Source organism: Eptatretus burgeri, chromosome 4, assembly GCF_056783735.1.
Source record: "Eptatretus burgeri isolate ZD-2024b chromosome 4, Ebu_testis_v1, whole genome shotgun sequence".
In the NCBI taxonomy this organism is placed as follows: Eukaryota; Metazoa; Chordata; class Myxini; order Myxiniformes; family Myxinidae; genus Eptatretus; species Eptatretus burgeri.
The window spans coordinates 92,078,787-92,095,187 of NC_140964.1; the positions used below are offsets into that span (position 1 = coordinate 92,078,787).

The window sequence follows — 16,401 nt, forward strand, 5'->3', positions numbered from 1 at the left end:
AACGTGGTCATAAAAATAGTGAGTCTACGGAACAACATATTGCTTCATTAAGGGAGATGGTCATCACATGCGACTTTGGAGAGCTGGCAGATGAAATGATCCGGGACCAGTTCATCGAGAAAACAAACTCACCTCACATTAGAGAACGTTTACTGCTAGAAATGGAACTGACGTTAGAGAAAGCTCTAACCATGGCTGGACAGATCGAGTCGGCAATGGTGGAGGCTCAGATCATAGGCCAAGGCACTGCTAGCGACATACAGGCCATACACCCTGTTCAGACGCAGGATTCACAGAGCAGCAAGAGACCCTTTCGACTTGCTGTGAGAGGGACTTCAGATGAGCGACCTCAACTGGCTCAAGGCAAAACGTTTTATCGATGTGAATCTGTATATCACACAGCCAACTACTATGGATGCCCTGCAAAGGATGCCCAATGCAACAGCTGCAAAAAGAGAGGGCACTTTGCTGAAGTATGCCAGGGCTCTAAACTGATTCACTAAGTGACTGTCCCTGATGTGAATGTGTTGAGTGAAGACAATAGGGCTTAAGATGCTGATAAGATGATGTGCACTTACTGGACAAGACACTGCTGTTGGGGGAGAGCCGATGGACATTGAACTACTGTTAGATACAGGCTTGGCAGTATCAATACTTCCCGAATCTGTCCACCCACAATGTTTCAATAATGTGTTGCTGACTGAGCCAAAACTACACCTGGTTATCTATCTGAGAAATCCGATACCTGTGTATGGTTGCCTGCATGCAGATATGACTTTTGAGATTTACTGTGCGCCTGCTGAATTTTATATCGTGCGGAGCGGCACTGCCATTCTGGGCAGAGACCTGGTTGCTGCACTTGACATGCAACTACTGAATGGTCACATCACTTCTCCCAAACAAAGTACTGCAAATCAAACCCCAGTCGCAAATGTTACAGGTGACAGCATGGAGGGCACCCTGGGCTGTGTAACGGGATTTATTAATATTGTTAAAATTCGACCCAATGTGACTCCAGTCCAGGAAAAGCTGCGCCGTTTACCTTTGTCTGTGAGATATGCTGTTTCACAAGAAGTGAAAAAGCTCATTAAACTGGATGTAATTGAGCCAATCGAATAATCAGAGTGGGTTTCACCAATTGTCATGGCAATGAAGAAAAACGGAGGTATTTGTCTGTGCGTGGATTTAGGAGAACCAAATAAAGCAGTGGTGATTGACTGATATCCTCTTCCGCATATGGAGGAAATGTTTGCGGAGCTGTGAGGCGGCACACTTTTCTCCACATTGGATCTGCAAAGTGCATACCACCAGGTTGTACTGCATGAGAACATCAGGGACCTTACTGCCTTCATTACAGATGAGGGACTATTTCGCAACAAACGAATCCCTTACGCGCTTGCTTCAGCACCAAGCTGTTTTCAGAAGATGAGGTCTGCCATTTAAAAAATCAACCCAGAGCTCGGTGTTACCTTGATGATGTAATCATTTTTGGAGGGACTCCCGAAGCACATGACAAACACCTCAGTGCTGCAGCGCATCGATGCAGCTGGACTGAAACTGAACCCTTCAAAATGCCACTTCAGACAGACAGAGCTGTCATTTTTAGGACATGTAGTGTCACACACAGGACTGAAACCTGACTCTGCTGATGTTGTTGCGGTGTCACAAGCACCCCCACTGAAAGACGTGCAGAGCTTGTGCTCTATTTTCGGGCTCACGTCATGGTATGCGAAGTTTTTCCCTAACTGTGCATTGGTCGTTGAACCCCTGAGGGAATTACTGCGGGGACCATCCACCTTCTCCTGATCAGTCACATCACAGCAAAGTTTTCATTTGGTTAAAAAAACTGAATGTCAGTAGTCCAGCTCTCGCTCTCTTTGATCGAGAGCTACACACCATCGTGACAACTGACGCCTCTGATTATGGCCTTGGAGTGATCCTGACGCAAATTCATGCTGACAAAATGGAGAAAACTATCACATTTGCATCCCAAATGCTGACTGAATCGGAAAGAAAATATTCTTTGGGGGAAAAGGAAGCACTTGGATGCGTGTGGGCGACAGAGAAGTGGAGGACTTATCTCTGGAGTAGACATTTCACTTTACGCACTGACCACAGTTCTCTCACTAAACTGCTTTCCAGGAAAGGATTGGGAAGAGCTGGAATGTGCGTGGCCAGATGGTCCACACAGCTTCTGTCATTTAATTATGACATTCAGTTCAAGCCTGGCTCTGAAAACGTTACAGCTTATTGCTTGTCTCACCTTCCACTACCTATTTCAGAGCCCAGTCTGGAGGATGATGTTGAGGTTGTCGCGCTCACATTGACCTGGATTGCGGTGACAGCTGAATAATTAAAAACTGCCTGTATTTCCTGCCCCATTCAAACAAAATTGCGTGAATTGCTGACAAAGCAATGGCCGAAAATGTCAAAAGGCCTGGATCCTGATCTCCTTCCTTACTTCAGATTGCAAACTGAACTGTCAATACAAGAGGACTGCGTGATGAGAGGTACTCACCACCTTCTTGTCCCGGAAGTGTTACAGCCGCATTTCATCAAATTAACGCATGATACACACCGGGACATAGTGAGGACAAAGCAGCTGTTAAGAGATCTGTATTGGTGTCCGGAAATGGACGTGCACGTCAAGTCCACATTCAAGGCTTGCATTACTTGCCAGCAGCTGACAAGACAGATGTGACACATGCATCACCACTACAGTTGGTTCCTTATCCCGATGTCGCTTGGGAGAGATTGGCAATCGACATAGTGGGGCCCTTCCACTCTGCACCACTGGATTGCAGTTTCGCTATCACTTTCATTGATTACGTTAACAAATAGCCAGAAATTGCCTTCACCTCCCAGGTCACTTCCACTGCAGTGATCAAGTTCCTGTTAACTGTCTTTAACAGAGAAGGTAACTCAAAAGAGTTGATATCTGACAATGGGACACAATTTACCTCTCAGGAATTTGAAACCTTTCTGAACGACAGAGACATTACCCACAGGACGTTAGCAGTGTACAATCCACAAGCGAATGGGGGAAATTGAGCGATTCAATAGAAGCTTAAAGGAAAGCTTGCTCACTGTTAACATTGAAGGGAAAGACTGGAAAATGTTTACAATGGACTTTCTTCAAACATACTGGGCAACTCGACATGCCACAACACAGCGATCACCTGCTGAACTGCTTCATGGGAGAGAGATGCACACCAAGCTGCATGTATCCCTGCACACCAAAGCCGAACACACCGTCAAACAAAGTACAAGGGAAGCAGAACAAGCAAAAGACGTACACTGACAAATGCTGTGGAGCAAACAATGTGAACTTTGAATGTGGTTCTTTCGCCAAAGTGAGGAAAACTGGCATCCTCTGAAAAGGACAATCCAAATTTTCAGCCCCTCTCCAAGTTATGGAGCAAAGAGGATCTCTCACGTACAAACTGTCCGATGGACGGAACTGGAATGCATCTCATTTAGCATCTGCCTGTCAAAGGAATGCAAGAGATGATGCCGAGCTACCATTTCTTCTTGACATCACCGCACCACCAGCGCAAGACTCATCAGAATCTATGCCGGTCGGCCGGGATGCCAGAATTCGCAGTCCTCCTGTCTTGACTCAAGATTATGTGATGATGTAATGTAAAGTCCTTTGAGAAGCAAGCTAATTTAAAATGTTGCCATGTTTATTTCCACTTGTTTTATGGTTAATCCATGCTGTGACAATTACTACATTTCAACTTCTAGTTAATTGATATTATTATTATCCACTGAGAAATGTGGTTAAAGAAAGGGGGGTTGTGGTGTTGTGCATCGACTGGATGCTAGAGGGTGTAATGAGGGGAGAAGGAGTTCTGGGTGAGAGGTCAGGAGGTGTACAGTGCAAAGATTTGGTGCGTTCCAATGTTCGGTTGAATAAAACAGTTGGAGAATATTGAATTCCTCATTCTTGGCATATTTTACGATGCAACAATGGGTGAATTGGGTTTGCGAATGTGTAAATGCAAGGCATTTAAAAGCAAGCCGCAGACATGCTCCGCTCGGCTTTTTCCTGTCGGCCGATTTGCCATGGCCGCATGGTTTTCAAACCACCAATGTGCACATAAATTACGGACGGACATGGTGACCTCTCGCTCCCTCCCCACCTGGTGGTTCGTTGGTGTGATTAGACATGATGGACCAAATGTCCTTTTGCTGACCTCTTCCTCTACCCATTCATATGCTCCTCATACCTTTTCACCCACTTCCCCCCTTTACGTCAACACACGTCATACGCCAACACATCAACACCAACATTCTCACAAACACATGTAAAGCCATACAACAACACATAAAAACCCCACCCCACACACAAACCACAACCAACACACATGCCACCGACATGACACCCAGACACCACACACCAACACGCCACACCACACACACCAACACGTTTAAAGGTCTGACCCTGGCTCGTATTTATTGTGAATGCAAAAGCGACCTGGACAGGCAACTGACATCCCTGCCACTCAAAGCAAAGGGATAATCTCCATCAGTGTTGAACGGTTATATGGGGATGAGAACAATTTTGCCTGCTTGTTCACCAGAAGAGATTTTGCACTCAAGTCGTCGGGTATTGTGTTCCTTCATGAAGATAAGTCTTGTACCATAGCACAGGCCGTGATTTGGGTTCAGATTGCAAAGAACAATCAGGATAATGCTGACGCTTCGGAGTTCTTTCCATGTCAAGCAAAACAATTTCCAGACACCTATCCCTCTCCACATAGCTTCTTCAGGCCCCAACCAGCCCCCTCTCTCTGTACTCCCCACAGCTTTGCTTTTGGCAATTTCCATTCGGTATTTCTCAAAGCATTTCATTCTGGTTTCTCATTTAACGATCCATAGATCAGAGAACGATTTTTGAAGGGGCCTAAATGGGGTATAAAGGGGTCTAAATTATCTTAAAGGTCTTTAAAAAGGTGTAATGGATTTAAAGTGGGTGTGAAAAGGTCTAAATCAGGTCCAAAGGTTGAAAGGGAGTAAACAACTAAAATGTACATTTCAATAGTATGTAATTAATTGACAGTTTAACTTCCTCCATTGCATCTTGGGATGCGACGCGAATGGTCCACGAAAAAGCTCGTCAAGAACGATTTATGGTGAGTTTTTTTCTTCATTCAAGTTGCTAAAAACATGGATCAAACCATGAACTACACCATCTTGTCAAGGATAAGTCCCTACTCACAGTGATAGCTGACATTACCTGTGACGAACGTAGACCCCACTTATAATAGTATGTAGTAGTGATAGATATTCCCCCTGGTGATGCTCCTGCACCTGCCCCACTGTTCCCCTCCCAATGAAATTGAGTCGATTAATTGATAGATTGAATTCACATGGTGTTGATATGGTGAAGGCATGATGGACAAAATGGCCTCATCCTGTATCAAAATCAAATAATTAGTATCTCGGATCCTTGCCACTCTTCTTTTGTGGGATCTCCATCAAAGCAATTTTTTTTTTCTTATAACCACTACATGATTTGTAATCACCAAGAGTTCTCAGCTTGTTTGACCTACAAGGCTCACATCAAGTGCTATAAAATGAAATTGGTTAATTGCCAATGAGGATTATATTCAAACAAACTGCCAAGTTGCCTTTTAATCAATGGGATGCATTGACAACCTCACAGATTGACACAGGAGCATGATCCATGATTACTGCACTCCTCAGCATCATTGAGGAAGGAAATACGAATGCACTCTACATAGGGCTTCTGGTTTTCCAGATGACCTGCTCCAAAGACACGGTTAATAAATGATCGTGGAAAGCATATTACAATTCATGCATGGAAGGATGAGGATACGAGTATAATATGGTAATGAAGTACTGATACCATCACTCAAGCTTTCACGGGTGCCATGGATGTTTAGCTCAAAAGATAATTAAAATTAAAAAATGACCCAGCTACTCTGATTTTGTGGCATTGAAATCTTTCGATCTTTGACATTGGAAAAACATATGCATGAAAATATCAGTTAATGCCGAGATTAATATACATAATTGCTGTTTATTACACTAATTTATATTTTAAAAGTGGAATCAATTCTTTGTTCAATCAACTCCCAATTGTCGCTGGTTCATCGACCAACAATTGCACTGCATAGTATCCTCAAAAAACATGTGGTGTTTTCGATATTCAACATACGGTACCTACACCACACATAAGGACATGCTATAATTATACAGTTGTCTGTTATTTGTTAAAACCATCGTAGTGTTTTGCTCACTAACTGTTTATAATGAATCTGGAACAATGTGGAATAAGTGTGTATATGTATAGAGTCACCATGTGATTTGTAAGTATGGTAAATGCTGATTTCCTTTAGAAGGGTAAAGCCGCTTTCTCGGGGATATGCATATAGAACAAAGTAATCTGCTTTGTTGGTGATGGATTTGATAAGAGCTCTGTCAAACCCCCTTCAGTGCTTTTCATTTTTAAGGTGTTATTTTCTGTTCCACTTGTGCAGGTTTGCATGAACGTTTTATCTTTATAATCTTTGTATCTAACTCGATGTGTTGTGCATCATATTTGAAAAATATCACATATTTATTATTTAAGCTATTTATTCCCGAAAGGGCACATTCCTAAAATAAATAGGGAACAATAAAAACTAGTCACAAAAGCTGGCCATGGTCAGGAAAACAATAAAAAGCATAAGCTTTTCATGCCCATTATATACTTACGATTGAATAAAATGATTCCGTCATTTTGCAAGTTCAAACAAACTACCATCAAATAAGAACATTCCATACACTTGCAGTCCTATGAAATGATTCCATCATTTTGCAATTTCAATCCACCATAAAATAAAAAGATTCCATATACTTGCAATCCAATGACGTGATCCCTTCATTTTGTAATTTCACACAAACGACCATAAAATAAGAAGATTCCATATATTTGCAGTCCTATGAAATGATTCCATCATTTTGCAAGTTTAAAGAAACAACCATAAAATAAGAAGATTCCATATACTTGCAGTTCAATGAAATTATTCCGTCATTTTGCAAGTTCAACAAAACTACCATAAAATAAGAAGATTCCACATATTTTCAGTACTATGAAATGATTCCGTCCTTTTGCAATTTCAAACCACAACAATATAAGAAGATTCCATGTACTTGCAGTCCAAAGAAATTATTCCGTCTTTTTGCAAGTTGAACCAAACTACCATAAAATAAGAAGATTCCATACACTTGCAGCCCTATGAAATGATTCCGTCATTTTGTAATTTCAACCAAATTACCATAAAATAAGAAGATTCCATACACTTGCAGTTCAATGAAATGATTCCATCACTTTGCAAGTTTGACCAAACTACCATAAAATAAGAAGATTCCATAAACTTGCAGCCCCATGAACTGATTCCGTCATTTTGCAATTTCAAACAAACTGCCATTAAATAATAAGATTCCATGTACTTGCACAGTCCCATGAAATGATGCCATCATTTTGTAATTTCAACCAAACTACCATAAAATAAGAAGATTCCATATACTTGCAGTTCATTGAAATTATTCCGTCATTTTGCAAGTTCAACAAAACTACCATAAAATAAGAAGATTCCACATATTTGCAGTACTATGAAATGATTCCGTCCTTTTACAATTTCAAACCACCACAATATAAGAAGATTCGATGTACTTGCATTACAAAGAAATGATTCCGTCTTTTTGCAAGTTGAACCAAACTACCATAAAATAAGAAGATTCCATACACTTGCAGCCCTATGAAATTATTCCGTCATTTTGAAATTTTAAACAAACTGCCATAAAATAAGAAGATTCCATACACTTGCAGCCCTATGAAATGATTCCATCATTTTGTAATTTCAACCAAATTACCATAAAATAAGAAGATTCCATACACTTGCAGTTCAATGAAATGATTCCATCATTTTGCAAGTTCGACCAAACTACCATAAAATAAGAAGATTCCATATACTTGCAGCCCCATGAACTGATTCCGTCATTTTGCAATTTCAAACAAACTGCCATAAAATAAGAAGATTCCATGTATTTGCACAGTCCCATGAAATGATGCCATCATTTTGTAATTTCAACCAAACTACCATAAAATAAGAAGATTCCATATACTTGCAGTCAAATGAAATGAATCTGTCATTTTGCATGTTCAAACGAACTACCATAAAATAAGAAGATTTCCCTCTGCAGTTCATTCCCCACATCCATCATGACCCACCTGAACACCATGCGATGCCTAAAGAGTAAAGAACGCAATAATGGCATCCATTTAGCTTTTCATAAGAGTAGAACAATGGCTTGTAATATAAATATTTATGATGTATGACATCATCAGTCGCCGTTGCTGCGGTAACAGTTTCTGATGGTATGAGCTCTCGAAGAGTCAACTGTGTGCAGTCCATATATCAAAGGAATATAATATTGTGTTTCACAAAGAATACAACACAAACTTTTGTGTACTATCCATAAAAAAAATAAGGAATAATGTAAAGCTTTTCTTTCCTGGTTGTAGAAAGGCACAACTGCCGTTCAGTAAATAACGTTAATTAATGCTTTGCACACTCAGATTCATTATCATTCAAAACAAGTGGTAGATGCTGTTCATATAACACGATTTGTGAATTTCCATCGTAAAGGGAGCACAACGAGATGACCGCATTATTGTATTCCTTAGGTGGCATTTCGAAAGGTAACGATGTTTGAGAAGCCCAACATTGATACTTGGATATCTATCAGAATGGATATCACTTGGTGAGGTGAAGGGAATCATGATTAGGATAACAAAGCCTTAATTATCACAATTATCTGAGCAGCGCATGTGTTGCAGTGGAAAAACATCAAATTACTCTAAGTAACAGATTCTACTTAATTTACCTATGACATATGCACAAAGAAGGAAGGGGTCAAAATTTGATGTTTGTAGCATCCATACGTATGTCGATAAAATAAGAAGATTCCATAAACGTACTTGCAGTCAAATGAAATGGCTTTGATATCCTTCCTAATCATGATTCCCTTCACCTCATCCATCACTGGTCAGAATGTCAAAATGACATGTCAGAACAGCAGCTATGTTAAATTGAGTAACAATTCGATTTTGACACATTTAGACGAACGAAAGCAACGATGGCAAATTAACCAACCTTATACACAGACGATGAGTTTACACGCTACTTTAGCACTGGAATCTAGTGCTGATACAAATCCACCACTTCAAAACTGAGTTTTAAACATGGAGATGTTCACATCACTGTCAGCTATGTACCTGAAGCTCCAGACCAAGGCCCGGATATGTCGAGAGGGTGGACATGCAGTGGACAGGCTTTGGAGGACCAGGAGGTGTTGGTACTGTGCTTGGGCTGACCGGGAATGTTACAAATCCCTCTTCATTCACACGGCTCACCCAACATGGCACTGTGAAAAAAAACTGATATTTGAGTGCAGATAGTTTGTGTGCAAAAACCGAGTTTATTAAGCATCCTTCAGCCATTTGATATTCTGGTTTTATTCGAATTGTTGAGGCACTCATGTTAAGTGTTTGTTTTTAAGCATGCAAGAACTAAACACTTTTACAAAGCTAGAACAGCACTCAGTAGAGAGCATACCTCCGCCAGGCTGAACACTTTACGTTATATATCCTACTGATAGGCCGGTTCTGGTTACGGGCCTGAACCAAAATCGAATCGGCTTGTTCTTGTCACCTAACCAACTCATCCACCTAGTTTTATTATAATTCATCCACAACTTTTTGAAATATCATGCTATATATCGTTTTCGCCCCATCTCTCAGTGGGGAAGAATCAATTACAAAATTTAAAAGATTCTCGTAAACGGATCTGTATTCGGATCTTCACTTAAATCGAATCCTTTCTTCCTCGTAACACAACAAACTTGTCCACAAACTTTCGTGCGAATCCATCCACAACTTTTTGAGATATCATGTTAAATGTCGTTTCTATCCCTATCATTCAATGGTGAAGAATCACTTTTAAAAATCTGAGTATCTGGATCTGGATCTTCACCAAAATCTAATCAATTGGTCCTTGTCACATACCCAACCTGTCCACCAAAGTTTATCTGAATCCGTCCGTAACTTTTTGAGATATCCTAATGCTCACAGACAAATAAACAGCCAGACAGGGGTAGGGGTGAAAACATGACCTCCATCCACCTTCGGTGGTGGAGATACTAACATATTATATATACAAAATAGCATGAATGAACACCACGACTGAAATCTAGATCTTTGCTGTGAAATCGAACACAATGTTTCCAACCGTTTCCCGAATTCCCAACACGGTTAATATGAGTGATAACTGTCCTGGCATCCCGTTGTTTCCCACAGGTTCAAGGGCTTGGTGAGAGCTCACTCACACTCACAATTCCCTTTCTCTGCACTGGGAAACCTATACAGCATTAGCAAGTGACATTATTCCTCCAGTGTAACGGGGCACAATTTATCCCCAATTTCTGAGCAAATCACTGAGCCTTCATGACAACCATATTAGCTTTAAGTAAGCTCTCGTCCTGATATATTTAGTTGAAGAAAACAAATACCCTTGTTCGCAATGCCGTGCTCCTCCCAGCACTTTGACAAATTCATCGTTTGTTAGTCATCCGTCATGACATCCTTTCAAGATATTCTCCCCTTGGGTTTTACCCAATCAAATTCATTTTTAGTTCAGTTTTCATGAAACTCATTGAATGAAAGTGCAGGTTTCACTCGATTCAACACGTCCTTTGAAAATCGTGCAGATTATTGTTGATTCAACTTGAGTTCAAACTCGAAATAAAATGAGCATAACCTGATAAACATCGTCGTACTCCATTTATGCCAGGAGAGTTGAATTATTTACTCAATTTGTTGAAGAGCTAAGAGGAAAAAAAAAATGTTTCCTCCACAGTTTATGGTGTGTCCTTGTGGGACAAAACCTCAAAGCATCTTTGTTTATCAAAACACTTGGCAAAGAAACAATGAACAATTAGCAATTAGCACAGCATCTGCCAAGGCTTTGCAAGTTGATGAGATATTGGAGTGAAGATACACCTGTTAGTTTTGAGGGTACTTCAAGTCTGGAGGTTGGCAGTTTGCTAATGGTTCCATATATGAAGTGACAATTGCAATAGCCCAGGATAAGTCTCCTCGAAGTGAAGCATGGAAGGTAGTTCACAATTTGTAATTTTCATTTGTGCAACAGTGAAGAATTGACATCGCCTCCTCCATGCTTGGGCAAGTGAAAAGATAAATCTAAAACCATGATCGATAACTTCTTCTTCCTAAGTCATGCAGCACAAGCTTGAAGGGTTTTATACTCACGGATTATCGGACAACCGTCAAACATGAATGGAGAGAAGCAATAATCCACGGTGCTGTGAACCCTTTGAGACGGGCTGAATTGTTGACAGGATCCTCTACTTTGGATCTGATATAGCATCGAGGTACACTTCTTCAATGTGGTTCTGGTGGATGTGACACATGGGTATTCCCGACTGAAAGCCATTATTATATGAAAGAGTGAAAGAGTGAAAGCCACTCTCTTGACTGGGAAATCAGCTTGTACCAAATAATGTTTTTACAAAATTATTACCTCTCCAGGAAAATAAACAACAGCAACTGTACTAAAGGGCCTTGCAACTAAGCATTCTTCCATGACCATCAAATGCATGGAGATATTTTTGTTTTTTGGTAAAGATCCAAAAACCTTGAACGATAGGGATAAAAACGATATATGACATGATACCTCAAAAAATTGTGGAGTTAGCGCAGTGCACTGGATGACGGGATTGGGGCAAAGCGTTCAGGACCCCCACTCTTTGATGATAGGAGGAAAATCACGGGGTAACCTTCCCGCATCAGATTGTGGTGGTGTGTGTCGGGGTGGTGCTGAGGTGTCGTCCACCAGACGTCTCCTTGTCGTCTCCTTGGCCTTGTATTAACCTGAGACGGCCCCGTTGAGTGGGTGCCTGGAATGCCCTATCCCGAAGAGAGGATGATCACCTGTCTCTGTAATCACCTTAGCTCAAGCGTTTGGACATCGGGATTGCAGAACTCTCTGAGGTTCGGAGACCGGATTGCGGCGAGATCATGGCGGGTGTTTACACCTATTATTGGGAGTATTGGTCTGGTCGCTGTGATAGTTACCATGCCCAAGGAGTTGCTGTAGCTGTGTCCAATAAGCTGACTCCAATGATAATTGAGGTAATATCGGTTAAACGAGCGTATTATGAGATAAAGGATTCGTCACTCCTTGGGTGTCATTTCCCTGGTCCCTGGATATGCTCTGACTGAGGCGAGTGATCTCACCGTGAAAGACGCATTCTATGCCACGCTCGAGTCTGTGGTTGATCAGTGCCCCAGGCGAGAAACTCTTCTTGTCTTGGGGGATTTCAATGCATCAACTGGAACTGATGGGGATGGTTATGATGCATTTGTTGGTCAGCATGGGTCTGGAACTGTGAACCAGAATAGCACTAAGTTCCTTGACTTTGCAAGAAGTCATAGACTTATGGTGGCTGGTTCATGATTTCAGTGCCCACAGGCTCATCACTGGATGTGGTATTCCAATGCTGGCGGTATGGCAAAGGAGATTGATCATGTGCTCGTTGATGGTCACTGGAGGATGATCCAGAACTGCAAGGTCTACCGGAGCGCTGAGTTCCTCAATACCGACCACAGGCTTGTTGTTGCAACTCTGAAGTTGCAGCTTAAATCCAGAAGAATGGTACCATCCAAACCTAGGCTGGATGTTGGCAAGCTCAAGGATGGGAGGGTAGCTGAGGACTTTACGAACAGGCTGAGTGGAGATTTAGGAGGTCTGTGTGCTTTGGGGAATCCTGAAGAGTTGTGGAGTGCCTTCAACACCACCATCCTTGATGTTGTTGGTGGATGTCTTGGAACCGTAGGGCGAAGAACAATTTTGTCTTTTAAGGGACACTGGATACCAATGACTAGAGTCGCAGGGCCAAGCTGAATGGCAGGGCTGAGCTGTTCAGGGAGTTGTGATGTAAAACTGTACGTGCACTAAGGGTGGGCAAGGATGCCTATGTGTGAGGAATCTGTGAGGGGGTAGAGCATCACCTTTGGTCACGTGATTCTCGTCCTGCTTACAGGGATATTTGAACATTGCGTTCCTCCAAGCCCTTCCCTCAGTGTACTGCAGTTGGAGTGGAGGGTGGTGGGCTTTGACAGAGGAGTGCGATGTGAAGGCCCACTGGGCCAGATTCTTTGAGCGGCTGTACCAGGCTGATCCACCAGCTGTCGAGTTGGATGTCAGGGGTGTTCCTATCCCTATTGCTGACCCTCCAAACAACTGTGATCCACCTTCGTTTGTGGAAACACAGGTTGTGGTGAACTGATTGAAATGGGGTTATGCTCCTGGGATTTGTGGCATCCATGCTGCACTTCTCAAGGTTGGTGGAAATGCTGTACTCATGTCGTTGCATACAGTTGTGTATTGTGCCTGGAACACAGCCATCATCCCAACTGTCTGGAAGAGGGGCCTTGTTGTCCCTCTGGAAAGGGAAGGGTGATCGCCAGGACTGCAACAACTACCAAGGGGTGATGCTGCTCTCAGTGCCAGGCAAGGTCTTTGCTCAGATAATTATTGATAGGGTTCGCCACCATCTGTTGAGCACCAGCATCCAGAGCCATCAGGATTTACACCAAAGAGGTCAACGATTGACCACATCCTTGCTCTTCGGGTCCTCACCGAACGCAGACAAGAGTTTTGGCAGGGGCTGCTTGCAGCCTCTGTTGATCTCTGTAAAGCATTCAATTCAGTGAATTGGGATGCCCTCTGGAGTCTCAAGGATTCGTGGTCTTCTTGGGATGCCACCAAAACTGATCAATCTGATGTCTGAACTGTACTCTGGTATTGAGAGTGCTGTGAGATGTGGTGATACCATGATACCATCTGTGAGAGATTTGTTACTTTCATAGTCCATGAGCGTCAGCTGCGGCTGTATGGACATGTGGCTCGTTTTCCTGACGCTGATCCTGCTCACCAGATTCTCTAAACGTGGGAGCCTCGTGAGTGGAGGAGGCCAATGGGCTGACCACATGCCTCATGGTTGCAGCAGGTTGATCACCGTCTCAAGGAGATGGGGATGGGCCAGGTATCTGCCTGGGGGATGGCCAGACAGAGGCCTCTGGAGTATCAGCGGAAAGTGGACGCAGCACTACGCTGCTCCGGCGCATACTCCTATACCTGACCTGACCTGACCTGAATGCGTTCACCGGGCGACTTATGGTGTCATTGATCTGTTTGTTTTGTCAACTTAGTGATGTAAAAGAAGGTGTATTGAGAGCTGTTGGCTTTATGGCATGCATTCTCAACGTCATCTCTGATTTAAACGAAACCATAATTTAAACATGTTTTCCCCAAGTGTCTGAGGTGCATGCAAGTACTTGTATACATATTGCATTTACGACAATGACATTAGGAGATCAGTGTACATTTGAATGAATAATGATGATGCAAGTAGACAACAGACAAATCAAATTGGGATCCAAGCAACATGAGAAAAGGACTCAGAAATACTAAACAAGCCGACCCAAGTAGGTTGTTACAATTCTCTATCAAAAATAACATTGAGTCATGGTGATTGAAGGTCACTCGTCCTTCATATTTTCTTCATTATTCTGGCGCTCCATAGGACGGAGCAATAGGTCATACTTTAATTTTTCTTATCCTACGTTAATAACCTGCCTAAAACCTACTCCGTCTGACTGCTGTCGCTCCCAGACCATTTGAACGACAAAACATTGTGGATTCTCTGAATTTGTGAATTGAAAATACTGCATTACAAAAACAACAAAATGGAGCACATACCTCTGCAAGGATGATTAATTTAAGTTTTTCACGCCACTGATTAGTCGGATTTGGATCTGGACCTGAACCAAAATCTAATCAGCTTGTTCTTGTCACGTAGCCAACTCATCCATCGAGTTTTGTCATAATCCATCCACAACTCAGAGACATCATGCTACATCATTTTGGCTCCATCAGTCAATGCTGAAGAATCACTTAAAAAAATTAAAAAAATATCTCGTATCTGTAATTGGTTAATCGATCATAAAAAAAACAATAGAAAAAAAGCTCGTTCAATTTTTATTTTTATTTTTAGATCAAAACGTGACTTGAAATTTGATCAGGAGCTGCTTATTGGGTCACTGGAGCTGATTGTTTTCGAGGTCAAAAGATCAAGGTCGCCTAAAATGGTCAACTTTTTATATATTTTTTGTTTTCGCTGTTTTCGTCATGTTTAGCATACAGAAGAAGAGCCTGAATACAAAGCAGACGCGGACTGGCTTTGCATTTCCACATGCTTTCCAGTTTGACAATGCATCTGTGAAAGATTGTCCAAATGCATCGAACAAGAACTCCAAATTTGAATACCCGATAAGATGAGCAGCAGGGTCTATGTTTACCTCCATCACAGAAAGGTGTATGGAGGTTATGTTTTTATCCTTGTCTGTCTCTGTTTATCTGTCTGTCTGTCTGTGAGCAGGATATCTGAAAAAGTTGTGGACAGGTTGAGTTTGTGACTAGGACGAATTGAATAGATGTTGGTGAAGATCCGAATCCGGATACAAGATTTTTTTTTAAAGTGATTCTTGACTATTGGGAGATACAGCCAAAAACGATAGAGAGCACTAGATCTCAAAACGTTATGGTCTTTGTGGACAGGTTGGGCGTGTGACAAGGATGGATTGATTCAATTTTGGTGAATATCTGGATCCGGATACTAAGCAGGTTCCATCGGAGCAGGTTCCAATGGACATTATAGTGGGAAACTTCAAGCTACAAACTAATGTAGAGTAGTTGAATGAGCTCGCAAGACTATCCTAGCCTTCATGACACTGGGGTTGCAGGGTTTTGTAAAGACTGCTGCTGGCAAACGAAAACCCTGAGATTTGTATATTGCATCGGCAACTGCCCACAATGGTGACTACTTTCTTTTTTTCCACTTCTAGTTGGAGATGAAACCTTGACAATGGAGGAGCCAGAATCGGAATAAAGTTGCTTTCAGAGTCAAATTGAAAATGGCGATGTTTTTTTTTTCAATGGCATCACCCATTTCATTGTGTGTGTGTGTGTGTGTGTGTGTGTGTGTGTGTGTGTGTGTGTGTGTGTGTGTGTGTGTGTGTGTGTGTGTGTGTGTGTGTGTGTGTGTGTGTGTGTGCCATGCGTCATACTTTTCGAACTTGCATGTAATCACATCAGCATGTAAAGAGATCATAGTTAGGAAAACAATCAAACTCAGTGTCCAAAATCACATTCACATCGCCAATGAAATAATTTGCAAGTCTGAGAATGTTGCAAAGCAGGATGGCTGGGACACAGTTTAAAGACAGATAGCCTGTCAAAAAAA

At 41.9% G+C, this 16,401-nt stretch overlaps 1 protein-coding gene across 3 annotated transcripts in view; it reads right to left on the bottom strand.

Annotated features, from left to right (window-relative positions):
• The window catches only part of LOC147028676 (seizure 6-like protein), a 357,285-nt gene that overhangs the window by 147,745 nt on the left and 193,139 nt on the right, over positions 1 to 16,401 (bottom strand). For all 3 annotated transcript variants that reach the window (XM_085879332.1, XM_085879333.1, XM_085879335.1), the window contains one exon: positions 9,293 to 9,441. In XM_085879332.1, coding sequence (XP_085735458.1) covers positions 9,293 to 9,441 — 149 coding nt within the window. The remainder of the gene's footprint in view (positions 1 to 9,292; positions 9,442 to 16,401) is intronic.